Below are 15,594 nucleotides of genomic sequence, written 5' to 3'. Positions count from 1 at the left end.
CTTGACCCAATGATGCAATACCAGGCTAATGTTAATAGGATGGGACTGTCCACTTGGGAAACCCCAACAAATATAGCCCTATGCAGACGTGTCAGTCCATGGCTGGAGAACACGTCCCAGCCATTCCCTGTGTATATATAGGACACACATACATGTTGTGATGTCACTTAGGTTTGTCTCTAGTGTGCCATAAGACAGGAAGAGTTCATAGTCACTCTCACCTGTAACTGTCAATCACAGTGAGCACCAGCTGCGTGAAGGATCTGATTGGCTGGTTCCTTCCGACGTCACTGGACACCATACAGCAGTAGGCGGGACGCAACTCGGAATTCCCGAAGTTCCCAACTTTGGACGCACGAACGCATCAAAAAAACATTTAAACAAAGACGGAGGAGAGAAGGATTTTATAAACTGCAGTTTATAATCACGGTATGAACATTTAAGGGCTGGACTGAGCTCCAGATAACAGCCGGAGTCGTCCATAAGCCTTCATTTTGTGTGTCGTGTCTGTGTAGTGTGAACCACTGGGATAATACTACTGCAGATAATACATTCCTTCATCTTGTTGTTCTTAGGTGGCAGATATAAAACCATTTTCGTAGATAGCGTGTAATAATGTTGTTTATTTAGGCTATGTTACATCATGACCACACATTGCCAGTGACACGAATGTTTTATGAATTCGCTGCATGTTTCGCTCACTTTGGGTGTATTAAAGTGTCTGGTTGTGAAGAAGCTCGGGGAATATTTAGTAAGATATTGTTTGGCTGATTAGTAAACACGGCCCGGGGTTCAATTATAAGTGAGAGCCAGCTGGTCTGGGGCGCTTACATTAAAAAAAATAAAAGAATAAAATAAATAAACAGTGGGTCGTGCAGCGTATTCAGTTCTTTACAGTGTGGTTTCTTAAGTCGCCCCCTGTTGTTGTTGTTTATTTGGACCGTTTCTGAAATCTGACCTTTGCGTTTTACAACTGAAACGCCGCCTTAACGTTTCTGTTTAATAACATTGCTGTTATAATAATCTGCGCGTCCGTCTACCCGTGTCACTGTATCCCAGAATGCTAAACGCTCGTGACGTTATCCGTGCCCGCGGTAGGTTACGTCACTGTCGTCGTCAGGGCAATAATATTGCTGCATTCGACTTAAGTGGGAAGTGGGAATGTCTGTTTCAAGGTAAGAAGTGCTAGGAGGTGCGCCCGAAATCGCGTACTATCAGAGCCGTAGTATGTCCGAAATACCGGGATGGCGTACTGCTTCCGGTGAGATTTTGCAGAGTGAAACTGATTGCACGACCCACTGTTTATTTTTTTTTATTATTTTTTTTGAGCGCCCTAAGACCAGCTGGCTCTCACTTACCATTGAACCCCGGGCCTTGTTTACTATTCAGCCAAACAATATCTTACTAAATGTTCCCTGAGCTTCTTCACAACCAGACACTTTAATACACCCAAAGCACAGAGTGAGCTAAACATGCAGCTGCAACATGCAGCGAATTCATAAAACATTCATGTCACTGGCAATGTGTGGTCATGATGTAACATAAATAAATAACATTATTACATGCGATCTATGAAAATGGCTTGATATCTGCCACCTAAAAACACCAAAAATCCCATAATGCAATGGGAGTGGTGTGGATGAGCTCAGAAAAAAAAATCGTGGAAGACTTCATACTTAAATTGCTCCCATTTCATGATGGCTGAGACACCTGCCAGGGACTTAATGTTCTCTGTGATTTTTGCAATTTCCTGACAATATGAATCAGATAAAAGAAAAGAGCAATTTAACTTCCAGTAGCCGGGGTTTAATTAGTTTTTTGCCTTGTTCTAACATCAGACAAACTAATGTCAATGGTCTGTTAAGGACGAGGGTGAATTTTCTGCAGAAGTCAAATAAGGTATTAAACAGTCTGATATCAGTCACAGATCTATTCATGAATATGAGAAAAAACAGGTGTACATGGAAGTACCTATGCACATCGAACAAGTTCAAACTCTGTCAAAGTTTTCTTATAAGGGGGTTAGCACCATCAGAAACCCTTCTTGGCGGATATCCATCAGCAACCGAATCAGGTGACTCATTAGACTCAACACCAAGGAAAACAAAGGCAGAAGGATATTTGATTTTTAGATGAATTGCTTTAGAAATTATATAATCAAATAGAGCTACATTTAATGAAGCTCTATTCAACCCATATATGTTAATCATTATAAAAATACTACTATCTGTATAGGTCACTAAAATTATCCATCTCCCTGTCCCTGAAAAAATGTCTCAGTGAACTTTCCTTGAAACCCACTATTAAGTAACACAGCGGGCCCTCCTGATGCACTGGACCCATGACAGAACAAAACAGTGCTCCCCCACTCACTGGTTACGCCAGAGCTTTTCATCCTCAACACATGAATGCGTTTCTTGCAGGAAGTATATGTCCGTTTTCTTGGATTTACAAAATAAAAATAAAGCTTTTCGTTTGTTAAGACCACATAGTCCCTGAACATTCAATAAAAAACAAGGACAATTGAACGAGAACATGAGATTAGAACTTTACATACTACAAAATGTCTAATTCCAATACACAAACTTAAAACGTAACCCTTCTTAAAGGATATGCAAAACTTTGGGTTCAAACGTCCCACCCAAGCTTAATGAAGCATATCGATATACCCTATCATGGACCCGTACAAGGAAAATAATACAATCGAAATGGTAGAAATGATAAATTATATGAAGTATTTGTTAAGCAAAAAAAAAAAAAAAAAAACGAACATCAGCAGCAGCATGTTTATTGAGATTGTAATGCCATACTAAATGTCGTGAACGGAAATTCTTTTCCCATTAATAAACGCAACAGATCCCATTTAATCCTGCATTAAAACGGATTCTCTTTTGTTTCAAAAGTTCAGATCATTTGGCTGCTGCCCATATTGCATTACGACATGTGCGGGATAGAAATTACATGATGATGCATCGAGGATTTGGACCGAGCCGATGTGTGATGTCAACCATGTCCTGGAGCTTCTGTGCGGTGCACGCAGAGAGATTTCTGAATAACTCAGCGATGAAAGAGTCGGCTCTTTTTAAGTATTAAACCTTGGTTGAACAGGACTTGTTTAACAATGCCTGAATAAATTGTTAACTTTTTGAAGGTTTAAACAAGAAAACAGTTGTCACAGCATTTGAAGCATTTTTTTGTGATCTCCATCATGCCTTAGCTGGCCAAGCTAACGGCAGTGAATTTATCTCAGCCTGTTAACACTGCCCACATTAAATGACTAATTCAGTTAACTTTCCTGATTTGCATTTTCCGTTAGTGCAGGTGCTTTGATCTGGTGGTCCATTTAAGATTTTTTTTTTTTATGATGACATCGAAGGTCACATGACAATGCCAACATAGCGGTTGTAGTATGTCTGGTATTGTAGTCATACTGCACACACATACTGATTAGTATGTAGCAAATGGAGTACGTACTATTGCAGTACGCGATTTGGGACGCAGCCTCCGTGTTTACATGCTTTGAGCAGCCATGTTGATTTGACGTCACTTGCTGAGCTTGGCTTTGAGGAGACCCGCTTTCTTTGTTTTTTATTAGTCTGAGCTCGGAAATTACGAGTTACATCTTTTAGTTGGATGCAGCCTTTACACTTGGTGAGAGCTGGGAAAAGATTTTAATGGAAGGTATTTTGCAGTTGCTGAGCCAGCCACACGGAGGTGATGTCGGATAACAGCACCGGCAGTAGCGGGTCATCCAGTAACAGCTGGACACTCCTCTCTCCTGAGGTAAACAATTAGACACAGCACACACATGACTTTTATTTATTTTTTTGCACATAACGATACTTCATAAAAGAATATGTGACAAATTTGGTTATGAATTTGCTTCTGATTTTAGTGTTAGGCATGTTATAACTAATATGTGAGTGCCTAACTGCAATTGCTTAATTTGATCCTGAATATTTGAGCTTATCCCTATTAAATCTTAGCTCATATAATCAAATCATACAGTATCACATTTTAATCATTATTCTTGGTCAGAAGCTTTTTATATTTTTATGTTGATAAATGGTTGGTGTTTATAGGGTATGTGCACTATTACACTACTGTTATGCTCATATTATAAGAGTACAACAAAAAAGACGAAGTGATAATTGCAGTATGACAGGCCTACATATAATGCCATGCCAAATCTTTTTATCAGTTATCTGAATCAGTTGGTATTCAGATAAAATGACCGCACCGTGCAACTCAGACAAGGATATAGGTGTTTGGTACTCCAGGACTGGATCTATAAAACAATATGCAAGCATTTTTTGTAAATCTGGTATAAGATTTTTGTTCTAAGTGAAATAAGTAAAATAATTAAGTCAGAAAAGAACAATATGATTTTTTCACTGTCACCACAATAATTATACAATTAGTAATTTAGTGTTAAAGACAATTTTTCACAGCCTTCTTTGCTCATATTTACCAAGGGTGCCAATATTAGTGGATGGCGCTGTATATAGGTAGACCTACTAAATCGCTGCTGTGCCAAGTAGTTCTAATACACGTTACTCTGCCATCTGTTGGCCATTTATGATAGCGTATCAGAGATGGCAAAGGCTCAGAAATGTAAAGAAGTCAGAAGTTTAAGAGTGATACAGAGTTATTTTTTTTACCAGTGGAATTTAAAGCAAAGTTGTGAAGTTACATTAGCTAGCTAGCTAATGTTAGTTGGCTCGTTTGTCTGTTTGGTGGGCTTTGTTATCCCAAGCACAGTAATGTCTTGTCTTCTTTGGTGAGCTGTGGATTGTGTGTGGTCATCAAATGGACTGCAACCAGTGAAACCATATCAAAATTAGCTTTTTTTTTTGTTTGTAAGTTTTGTTTTCGTTTTGATCATTAAAATGTATTGTTATCCTATATGTAAGAAAGGCAGTATAGAAAGTATTTTATTAGTATTAGTATTTAGTTTTATTATTGTTCGGAAAGCTAATTAGCTAGCTATTAAAATATGGGAATATATTCCAAACTACGATGCTACATATTACAAGAATAATTTTGAAAATCATTCTCTTCAATTGTAATAAATTGCAGCGAATAAATGAAATATTGTGATATTTAATTTGGGTGTAATCTTGGCCAAATGGTTTCGATATTTGCAAGATGAGCAAATAGTTTTTTGCACTCTCTTTGTCCTATTATATATTGTATATAAGTTGTTTGCAGCTGGATCACATATCTTGTAGCTTTAGACTTGTACAGATGATTTCATGTATGACCATATACACTCACTGTCCACCCTATTAGGAACAGCTGTACACCTGCATATTCATGCAGTTATCTAATCATCCAATCATGTGGCAGCAGCACAATGTATAAAATCATGCAGATACAGGTCAAGAGCTTCAGTTCACATCAAACATAAAAATGAAGAAAAAGTGTGATCTCTAACTTTAACACCGTGGCATGGTTGTTGGTATCAAATGGGCTGGTTTGAGAATTTCAGAAACTGCTGATCTCCTGAAAATTTTACACACAACAGTCTCAAGAGTTTAAACAGAATGGTGCAAAAAGCAAAATAAAACATCCTATGTGTGGAGGGTCTGTTGGCTGAAACACCTTGTTGATGAGAGAGATCAGAGGAGAATGACCAAACTGGTCTGAGCTGACAGGAAGTCTATAGTAATTCAAATAATCACTCTTTACAACCATTGGTGAGCAGAAAATCATCTCAGAATGCACAACACATCAAACCTTGAGGAAGACCAAATCAGGCTCCACTCCTCTCAACCGAGAACAGGAATGTGAGGCTGTCGTGGGCACAGACTCACTAACACTGGACAGTTGAAGACTGGAAAAAGACCAGGTGATTTTCTTTCAACTGTCCAATTTCGGTGAGTCTGTACCAATGATAGCCTCAGATTCTTGTTGTTGGCTGACAGGAGTGGAACATGATGTTCTGTTGTTTTAACCCACCGCCAGGTTCAATGTTTTGTGCATGCTGAGATGCTTTTCTGCGTTTATAAAAAGTATTTATATGAGTTACTATATCCTTCTTGGTAGCTCGATCCAATCAGGACATTTTCCTCTGACCTCTCTTATCAACTAGGCGTTTCCACCCACAGAACTATCACTCACTCAATGTTGTTTTTTTTTGTTATTCACACCAGTCTATGTAAAATAGAGACTGTTGTGTGTGAAAATCCCAGGAGATCAGCAGTTTCTGAAATACTCAAACCAGTCCATCTGACACCATCAATCATACCACGACCACAGAGTCACAGAGATCACAGTTTTTTTTTTCATTCTGGTGTTTGATGTGAACATTAAATTAAGCTCTTGACCTGTATATACATGATTTTATGCATGTCCACTAATCACAGAGTTGGCGGGTCGATCCCCGGTCCAAATACCTCCACATGCCGAAGTGTTCTTGGGCAAGACACTGAACCCCAAGTTGCTCCTGATGGCAGGCTAGTGCCTTGGTGTGTGGTTGTGTGTGAATGAGAAACTGTAAAGCACTTTGTAGAACCGCTAAGGTTAAAAGATGATATATAAAGTGCCATGAACGTACAGGTGTTCCTAATAAAGTGGATGGTAAGTGTAAATTTAGTCAAACAAACACGTTGTTATATTTAGATCACGTTAAGAGAAAACCAATAATCCAGGTATCTAATGGCTATCCCAATAACCAATAGATGCAGTAACTCATTGTTGTAATCTCACAAGTCTTTTCCACCAGCTAGTTAAGATGGCATACTGCGCTCACTATGTGTCACATGTCTCTTCCTTCCCAGTTTGTAATGCTGTATGTTGAATACCTTTTGATACCTTTTGTACACTTAGCTGGCTACAAGCTTCAGAATCTTGAAGGCTGCTATCTACTGTGTTCACTTGGTTTACTGTGTTGCAATCTACAACATCTTTATTTTTATGTGTAATTGTTTGTTTTTGGTGTGATGTAGGAAATGAGCCAAGAGAGCGGCTGACATGCTGTTTTTATCCTGGTTTGTGGAATATAAATTATTCTTTACATAGTGAATACTCAGAGACCGGTTTTACTTATTTCAGGAGGCTGCCATTGACACTGCTGGACCAGTAGATGATGGAACTGAGAGTATCGGTGATGTTCCAAGCCTTTCAGAGGAACTTGCAGGTTACTTCTTCAATCCTGTGCCTGCATTTCATCTTTTATTAGACACAGTTAGATTACCTGAATAGACGTCTTACAATGACCAATGTTTGGGAGTTTATAACATCTGAACTTTACATCTCTGTTCATTACAGGAAGCTCTTTCGAGGTGAAGCCAAGTGATAGTGAAGCTACACAGGAGACCGTCTTGTCAGAAGAGGGCCACCAGGTTCAAATCTCTGTTCATATTCTGTTCATATTACCATAATCTTAAATCAAAGGAAAATTGTTGTAGGTACATGTGGAGTTGCCATATCTGATTAGTACAGAACAGCATCTGATAAAGTAAATATTTACAACAAAGCACAGAACTTTCAAGTAAACCACACAGAAAATAATTGCTTAAGACCAAAAGGGTATATATCTGGTGGTACCTAGAAGCAGTGTATATTTTGGAAACTTTTTTTTAAATTGTCCTATGATATGACAAATAGTGCATTTGTAAAACAGATGGCAGACCTTTAAACACATGCATGTGAAATGTCTTATTTGCAGGTTTGCCAAGAAACATCCCCAGAATTATTTAATGAGGGAGCGGTGTCTGGTCCAAGTGTTGAGGCTGATCCTGAGATTTGCGCACCAGTTATCCATGCTACTATCACAACCTCTCCACCAGACAATGATCTGCTTGGAGCAGTTCCCTTTAGCATATCAACTGAGTCATCCCTCTTTCTTTCACACGAGCCTTTCCTTGAAACATCCTATGAAGAGCTTTTATCTGACACACAGCCTACCCTTGAATTTTCACCCAAGCAATGTCCTGTCTGTGAAGTTGTAGCTGAAGCAACACCTGAATTTGTGGATAACATTGGCCCTGCTGCAAAACCTATAGCTGAAATCTGTCCTTCCTCAGAACCTACAGCCAAAATTGGCCCTGCCTCAGAACCTAGAGCTGAAGTTGGCCCTGCCTCAGAACCTAGAGCTGAAGTTGGCCCTGCCTCAGAACCTACAGCTGAAGTTGGCCCTGCCTCAGAACCTACAGCTGAAGTTGGCCCTGCCTCAGAACCTACAGCTGAAATTGGCCCTGCCTCAAAACCTACAGCTGAAATAAGCCCCGCCCCTGAGCCCCCAGAGTTTTCTTTTTCTGATGTTACTGCAGATGTAAGCCTTGTCTCTGACATTAGTCTTACTTCTGCAGTCCCTGTGTTAGATATTCACACTGGGGTAAGCTCCTGCCCTGAAAGCTCATCTCCTAGTCTGTCTTTGGAAATTAATTTTAGCTCTGCAACTGAGAGCCCTTACCCAGAAACCCCTGCTTCCTTGGTCTTGGAAGAGAAAGAGCTTGTAACTGACAGAGAGGAACACAAATCCATTAATGTTGCAACGGAGGCAGGTACAGTACAGTAATTATAGCAGTCTACCTTCTCCTTCCTTTCTATCACATTTTTAACTTCTCACTTGCTCCTGTTTTGTTCAGAATGTCTTGGCACAGATGTGCCGATTGAGCACAGAGGAGAGGACAGTGGACTGCGACAGCGACATGTGCACTATCCTGAGGAGCTGAGACAGAGCTCAGATGAGGAAGATGGGGAGGAAACGGAGTTTAAACTACCAGAGAGGAAAGAAGAGAAACCTGGCTTGTCGATTAATTGCCTGATCATAGGAGCTCTGGCGCTGTTGTGTCTAGGCTCCTTTTTTTTATCTGGTGAGTTATGTAGTTATGTTGGGAATATTTCCTGAATAAGACCAATTAAGACCATGCAACTCTATTTCCAGACTTCATGATTTCAGAAATAATTTGAAACTTTTCAGGTGTTGTATTATATTGTGTTGCGTCTCCAGGTACCATATTCAACCAAGCCGGGGGTAGGTACAGCTAGATGGCGGTATAAGCTTGTGTATTGCCTACAGGTAGAGGTCTCCCTTTAGTGCTGATTCAGGACCATCTTCTTAGCTATAACATTTCCCATGACCTCTACTGAAGGGAAACATAAAATCGGACCTAGATCAGAGACGGAGGGCCACTTCTACCAAAACCAAAAGCTTACCCTGACCAAATACCATCAGGTGCTTGTCTCTCCTAACGTTTGGTTTCCTGGACTACATACAATACAGTCATGTGGTATTTCATGAACTAAGTGTAACTGTTTAGCTGATATACACTATGCTAGTACACTTTCACTGCTTTGTGTGAATGGCTTTGCTAAGAGCATGTTGAGACAACTTTTGCAATACGGTTGAATGTACTCGCATTATTTTCTAAACTGCACTTTCAGTCAAAATTTTGTGTTAGGATAAGGATCAGTGGGTCTCTGTTCTTGAAAATTGTAACTGGAAATATTTTCATTTGAGGAAACAAAGCACTGGAACTCTGTGGCATGTTTATTTAAATTCATCTCTTTTTTATGCATCTTGCTTCTATTTAATTTCTCTCTCTATCCTAATTCTCTCTCTCTTCTCTCTCTCTCTCTCTCTCTCTCTCTCTCTCCCTCCAGATGACTTTGATGGCTCAGAGTTAAGTGACCAGGTTGACTCCTTTCTACATACTTTATCTGTTCTACCCTCCTTTGTTTGTCACATTAGCAATTGTATTATTGTTGGCTGTTTCTGTGGAAAATGCATCTTTTGCAGTTTTCTCTAATCAGTACTCCAATCTGTTACACCCTAGGAACTTCTTGAAAAACTTGTTGAAGAAAACAAGCAGATTTCCATACTGGAGACCCAAATACAGGTTGGAATAACAGTCCCTTGTTGTGTTACGGTTCATTCTCATCTGTATCTGTATCTTGTTTTTAAAATGTAACTTTAATGTGTAGTTTGTTTCGTTGTCCTATTGTGATACTTTTAAACACATTCATTAATTGCAGTGAATAAACTATATGCAATCAACTTCTCAGGTACAAAAGGAGGAACTGGACAGGGCGTTGAGGGCAGCTGCAGAGAAAGGAATCACTGACGAAGAACACACTAGGATGAAAGAAGAATTGTCTGCATTGCCAAGCCTGAAAGACGAATTAGAGGCACTTAAAGCTAGGGTCTCTGAGCTGACCCAACTCACAGGTACACCATAGCTGTTCTCAAATTCATCTTTTCTTTTCCATTTTCATTCTTTCTAAGTCGTTTGACTTATGAGTAATCGAGTTAATTTATTATGAACTCTGCACTGCACTGCTTGTTAACAAAAGTTAAAAGCAAATAGCAGTGACTGCAAACACAAAATATGAATAGCTTTATAAACACTTCAACTGGAGCGGTACATTAGCGCAGCACAGGGTCCCTGTTTCGATCCTGAGCTCGAGTTACTGACTGTGCGGAGATTCTGTGTTCACATGGCTTTCATCTGGGTTATTCCAGTTTCCTTCCACCTACCAAAAACATGCAGTTAGGTACATTGTCTACAGTAAATGGCCCCTAGATGTGAACAAGAATGTGCATGGTGTCCTACAACAGACTGGATTGCCGTCTCACACCCAGTGTTTCTGGGATAAGCTCAAGATCCACCACAACCCTGACCAGGATAACATGCTTACAGAAGAATGAATGAATGAATACCTCAACCTCATCTTTCCCCTGTACACATTTGGCCAATGACCATTATTTCAGTTAAACAGAAAATTTCTCTGTATCTGATTAAACATTTACAAAGGTTACTAGTTTTTCTACCTCCACCAGGAATAAACTCGTATAGGTCAAGGAATAAAAAGATAGCATATAGAGTGGGGCAAGCAAAGAAATAAATAAATGGTCAAAACCTATTTGTTCTATATAAAATACAATCAGTCAATTAATAAATAAAACTTTCTGCAATTATAACCTCGTTTGGAAGTGAATAACCCAACACGGTGTAAAGAAATAGTTGGTTTCGGATGTACTTCACACTCATGTTAAAATAGCAGTTTTTGTGTAGACTTTTTATATCCACTATGCATTCACCTGAAGAAAATATAAACACAGGAGGAAAACATGTTATGCTTGTAAAGATGTTGTGTATATATTATGATTGTGTTCTGAAAAATTATATGACTATTTTAGTAATTGGGTGAACTTTTAGTTCAATGAACTAAATCAAGCTTTAATTGAATATAAAATTTGATACGGTGATTTTTAGCGCGAAGCCTAAAATAATGGTTTTGAATAAAATGGACTGCGCATATTTGACTGTTTGAATTAGTTGACATGATGTGTTATCTTGGATGAGCTCTTTATTGAGAGTGATCATTGTGTAGGAAGGACTAATAAATTGTTGCCTAAATCAAAACATTAAAACACACATATGCACAAACAGTGTGAGAAATAATAAGCCTGGCTTTTGTTTATACTCTCTGACAATAAATTATATTTACTGTAATGACTGACACGTAATGTCCGACTCTGATATATGTACTATAGAAAAATGTATAGAAGGCTTCCTGTTAGGAACCTGTTTGTTAGGGATAACATGAAGGAAATACAGTGCTGTCAAGAAGCTGATTTCTGATTACTTTTGTTTTTGTGTATATCTCATACTAAATAGTTTTAGATCTTCAAACGAAATACAACATAAAACAAAGGCAACCTGAGTAAATACAATACAGTTTTAATTTTTTAATTTTTTTATTGAAGCAACAAATGTTATCCAACACCTATCACCAATGTCAAAAACTAATTGCCCCCTTAAACTTCAAATCTGGTTGTGGCACCTTTAGCAGCAATAACTGCAACCAAACGCTGCCGATAACTGAAGATCAGACTTTCACTTATTTCTAGGACTAGGACTTAGGATCCTATGCTTTGGATCATTGTCTTGCTGCATAATCCAGTTGCACTTGAATTTCAATTTACAGACTGAAGATCGGACATTCTCCTTTAGGATTTTCTGGTAGAGAGCAGAATTCATGTTACTTTCAATCACTGTAAGTTGCCCAGTCCCTGAAGCAGCAAAGCATCCCCACACCATCACACTTCCACCACCATGCTTGATCACAGGTATGATGTTCTTTTTGTGGATTTCAGTGTTTGGTTTATGCCAGATGTAACGGGACCACTGTCGTCCAAACAGTTCCACTTTCGACTCAATCCACAGAACATTCTCCCAAAAGGTTTGAGGATCATCAAGGTGGGTTTTGGCAAAATTCAGACGAGCCTTAATGTTCTTCTGGGTTAGCAGTGTTTTTCACCTCGCCACTCTTCCATGGATGCCATTTTTGCCCAGTGTCTTTCTAGTAGTGGAGTCATGAACCTTCATTGATGCAAAAGAGGCCTGTAGGTCCTTTGATGTTGTCCTTGGCTCTTTTGTGACTTCCTGTATGAGTCGTTGCTGTGCTCTTGGAGGAATTTTGAACGGTCAGCCTCTTCTGGGAAGGTTTATTATTGAGCCGAGTTTCTCAAGATAATGGGTCTCATTGTGGTCCTTTGGAGTCCCAGAGCCTTTGAAATAGCTTTGTAACCCTTCCCAGACTGATGTATTTCAATCTCGTCATCATTTCTGGAATTTCTTTGAACTTACATATGTGCAAAGAAGGCTGTGAAAAATTGTCTTTATTGTGTAACCTTTTGATCTTTTTTTTTTTTTTAATTCACAAAAATACTATGCTCTCATGGCTATCAAACAATTATATCAAAAGATATCAAACAAACCAAGGGTGCCAATATTAGTGGAGGGCACTGTATAGGCCTACTGGTAGGCCTACTAAATCGCTGCTGTGCCAAGGAGTTCTAATACACGTTACTCTGCCATCTACTGGTCATTTATGATAGCATCTCAGAGGTGGCAAACGCTCAGAAATGTAAACAAGTCAGAAGTTTAAGAGTGATGCACAGTTAGTTAACTGCAGGGGCAAACAAATTTTCACACAGGCCCAGTTCGAATTTGATAAATTTTTTTGCTTCAATAAATTACATTATCATTTACAAAACTCATTTTGTGTTTACTTTGTTTTATTTTAGATTTTGTTTTAATTTCTGAAACAATTTATACACAAAACAGAAGAAATCAGGAGAGGGCAAATACTTTTTCACAGCACTGTATACAGTGGTGTGTGGGGTTTTTTTTTTATTATTGCTGGTTTTATTGGTTTTATTGCTGTTATGACATAAGCATTAAATTTTATATATATTTTTGCCCCCCAGGGCCTGGCAGACGGCAGGGAAAAAAAGATGAGCTCAAGAGACAAAAGATTCTCTTGGAACAGAGTAAGACACGGTTAGAAGGAATGAAAAAACCGGACTGTCCCAAGAAATGGTTACGAGAGAGACTGGTTGAGATGCAGCAGAGGTTATCAGAACAGGTGGACTACATAGGCAAGAAGGAAGAGTGGAGGAGGAAGCAAAAAGGAGGGGAAAACAGGAAAAATGAGTGGGGTGACAATGTCCAAAAGCACAAAGAGCTCTTAAAGAAGTACAGCGACGAGTGGGAGAATAAGAAGGCTGAGCGGAAGCTGGAGAGAGAGAGGAGGAAGCAGGAGAGGTCTTGGCAGGCCAGGCCTGGCCACAAGCATAAGCATGATCATAAAGTGCACCAGCACCATGAATCAAAGGACTTCTGGAAACTTCAAGAGAAGAAGCTCAAGAGAAACCAAAATCCTCCTGAACACTGCCATGATGTGTCGGGCTGCGCTGAAGCAGAGGGCCTCATTCGTGTCAAGCTCTCTGATTTTCAGGGCCTCCTGGATATCTATCTTAACAAATTGCAAGGGCTCAGTGCGAAGAATAAGGAAGCTTTCCATCATCTTGTTTCCCAGTTTTTCTATGGTGGAGTTTTCAGCCACGACAGAATGCTCTTCAGTGAGTTTGCAGAAGATGTGGCCGACATTTTGGAGGACTTGGCGGATGTTCTAATCGACGATGATGTGCTGGAGGAGGAGATGGAGGAGTTTGAGAGGGAGGCACTGTGGCAGTTTGCTGCGTAGAGAAAGCAGGAAGGAGCAGTGCTGAGGAACATAGTAAATGAGCCATATGACATAAATAAAAGATACCACATGATGACAAGCAGTGAGCAATGCTCTCACTATACAGAATTCTTTTCCCCAAGCTATATGATATAACAGTAATATGTCTGTAGTGTGAGGAGAGTGTTTCTAGAGTCTTTTGTAAAGTTCTAACCATAATTTAGGTGGATCATCAAACCCATTACACCAACATGAGAGGTCTGAGAAATAATGGGTCTGAGTTTCCCCCCAGCTCCATGTACTAACTGCAGTATGCTTGTAGTGTTTGTAAGATGTGTTTCTGGAGTTATATAGTGAAGTGTCTTCTGTGTGATGGGTGTAATACACTACCTCTGTTCTTAAACACTAAGACCCTGGTTCTTGCGTACTGTGTAAAGCAGTAGTTACTTTAACAGTACATTGTTGTTTTTTGCTGTCAAGTAAAATCACATCATCTTCAGGACATAACGATTCTGTTGACCCCCATTAGTGACTATGTTAAGCTGCCCAGGGCCACAATATAAGACAGAGATGAAGGATTTTGTGTGTATGTATTTGTCCATTTACTTGGGACAACCTCTCTGTTCCTGTTAACATTCTCACTGTAGAATCACTGACTGCTCAAGTGTCAAACTGGTTTCTGTCCTGTGTACATATGACCTTGTCAGCATGACGTTTGTTTTAGAACCTTTTAAGCTTTGTTGTGATGCTTTTATATTTACTTTGCATGCAAGCACTTTTAATTGATATGGAAAGCACTAACATGCTATTATCACCATTTATGAGTTTGATTATCTGCACATCAGAGCAATTTCAAGAAATTAAATTAACCTCGTACGTTGTCAGCTTTGTGCATTGTAAGCTACAAAGGTAATTAAATTTCTGAAGACGTTTTTTTGTTTTGCTAATGTGCGTTTATAGTTTAAGTGAGATGCTGGGTGTCAAATTAAGCCTCCCAGGATCTCACTTAAACAAGGGGGTTAAAGACACCTAGATAATTATTTTTGTCCATGTAATTTGAGCTTGCTTATTTATTTTTTGTTTGTCTCGTCTTCCTAGCTGAAGAAAAAGTCTGCCGTATTAAACTTACACAATCTGTTTTTCAGTCTCTCGTTTTGCACTACAGTGAATGATTTTTTTTTTTATTTTTTCAAAGCCAAATTGTAATTGTAAAAACATAATTAAAATTGGACCATGTTAATACGCAATCCCATTTCAATGTTAACCTCCTTCATGTCAGAAATTAATTTATGCAATGGCTGGACTCAAGTCAGACAATAAATTATAGTTCACTATGAATGGTTTTAAATATTAATCAAATTAATAATGTATTCCATCAGGTGATTTTTTTAGATGCATCATTGCATCTAAAACACTTAGGACTATTGTATGAAATGCTTATAGTCTACTTATGATCTGTACATGTTTATAATCGGCCTATTAAAAGAGTGTCACTATGGAAGCAGGTTGTGTGTTTTATTTTTGCAATGGAAAGATCTCTAAAGCAGATAATAGCACCTTGACCGTCTGTGGAATCTGAGTTTTGTTTGGGGAAAAATCTTGTTTTCCGCT

General features: G+C 39.0%; 1 protein-coding gene across 2 annotated transcripts; it reads left to right on the top strand.

The window, feature by feature from the left end:
- The first annotated feature begins 311 nt into the window (after window positions 1–311).
- Window positions 312–15,479, top strand: pbxip1a (pre-B-cell leukemia homeobox interacting protein 1a). 2 transcript variants are annotated; one of them, XM_053637586.1, is made up of 11 exons: window positions 312–429; window positions 3,693–3,783; window positions 7,057–7,141; window positions 7,273–7,346; window positions 7,673–8,510; window positions 8,595–8,822; window positions 8,960–8,983; window positions 9,613–9,644; window positions 9,786–9,848; window positions 10,015–10,177; window positions 13,226–15,479. In XM_053637586.1, exons 2-11 carry the CDS (start codon window positions 3,718–3,720, stop codon window positions 14,002–14,004), a joined length of 2,352 nt encoding a protein of 783 aa, XP_053493561.1. In that variant the 5' UTR covers window positions 312–429; window positions 3,693–3,717; the 3' UTR covers window positions 14,005–15,479. The 2 variants fall into 2 exon arrangements, with proteins under 2 accessions (XP_053493561.1, XP_053493562.1); XM_053637587.1 differs by lacking the exon at window positions 8,960–8,983.
- The last annotated feature ends 115 nt before the right edge of the window (window positions 15,480–15,594 follow it).

Source organism: Ictalurus furcatus, chromosome 12 (genome assembly GCF_023375685.1).
Source record: "Ictalurus furcatus strain D&B chromosome 12, Billie_1.0, whole genome shotgun sequence".
NCBI lineage: Eukaryota > Metazoa > Chordata > Actinopteri > Siluriformes > Ictaluridae > Ictalurus > Ictalurus furcatus.
Note: the sequence above shows the minus strand (reverse complement) of the source record. Positions and strands in the feature narration are given on the sequence as shown.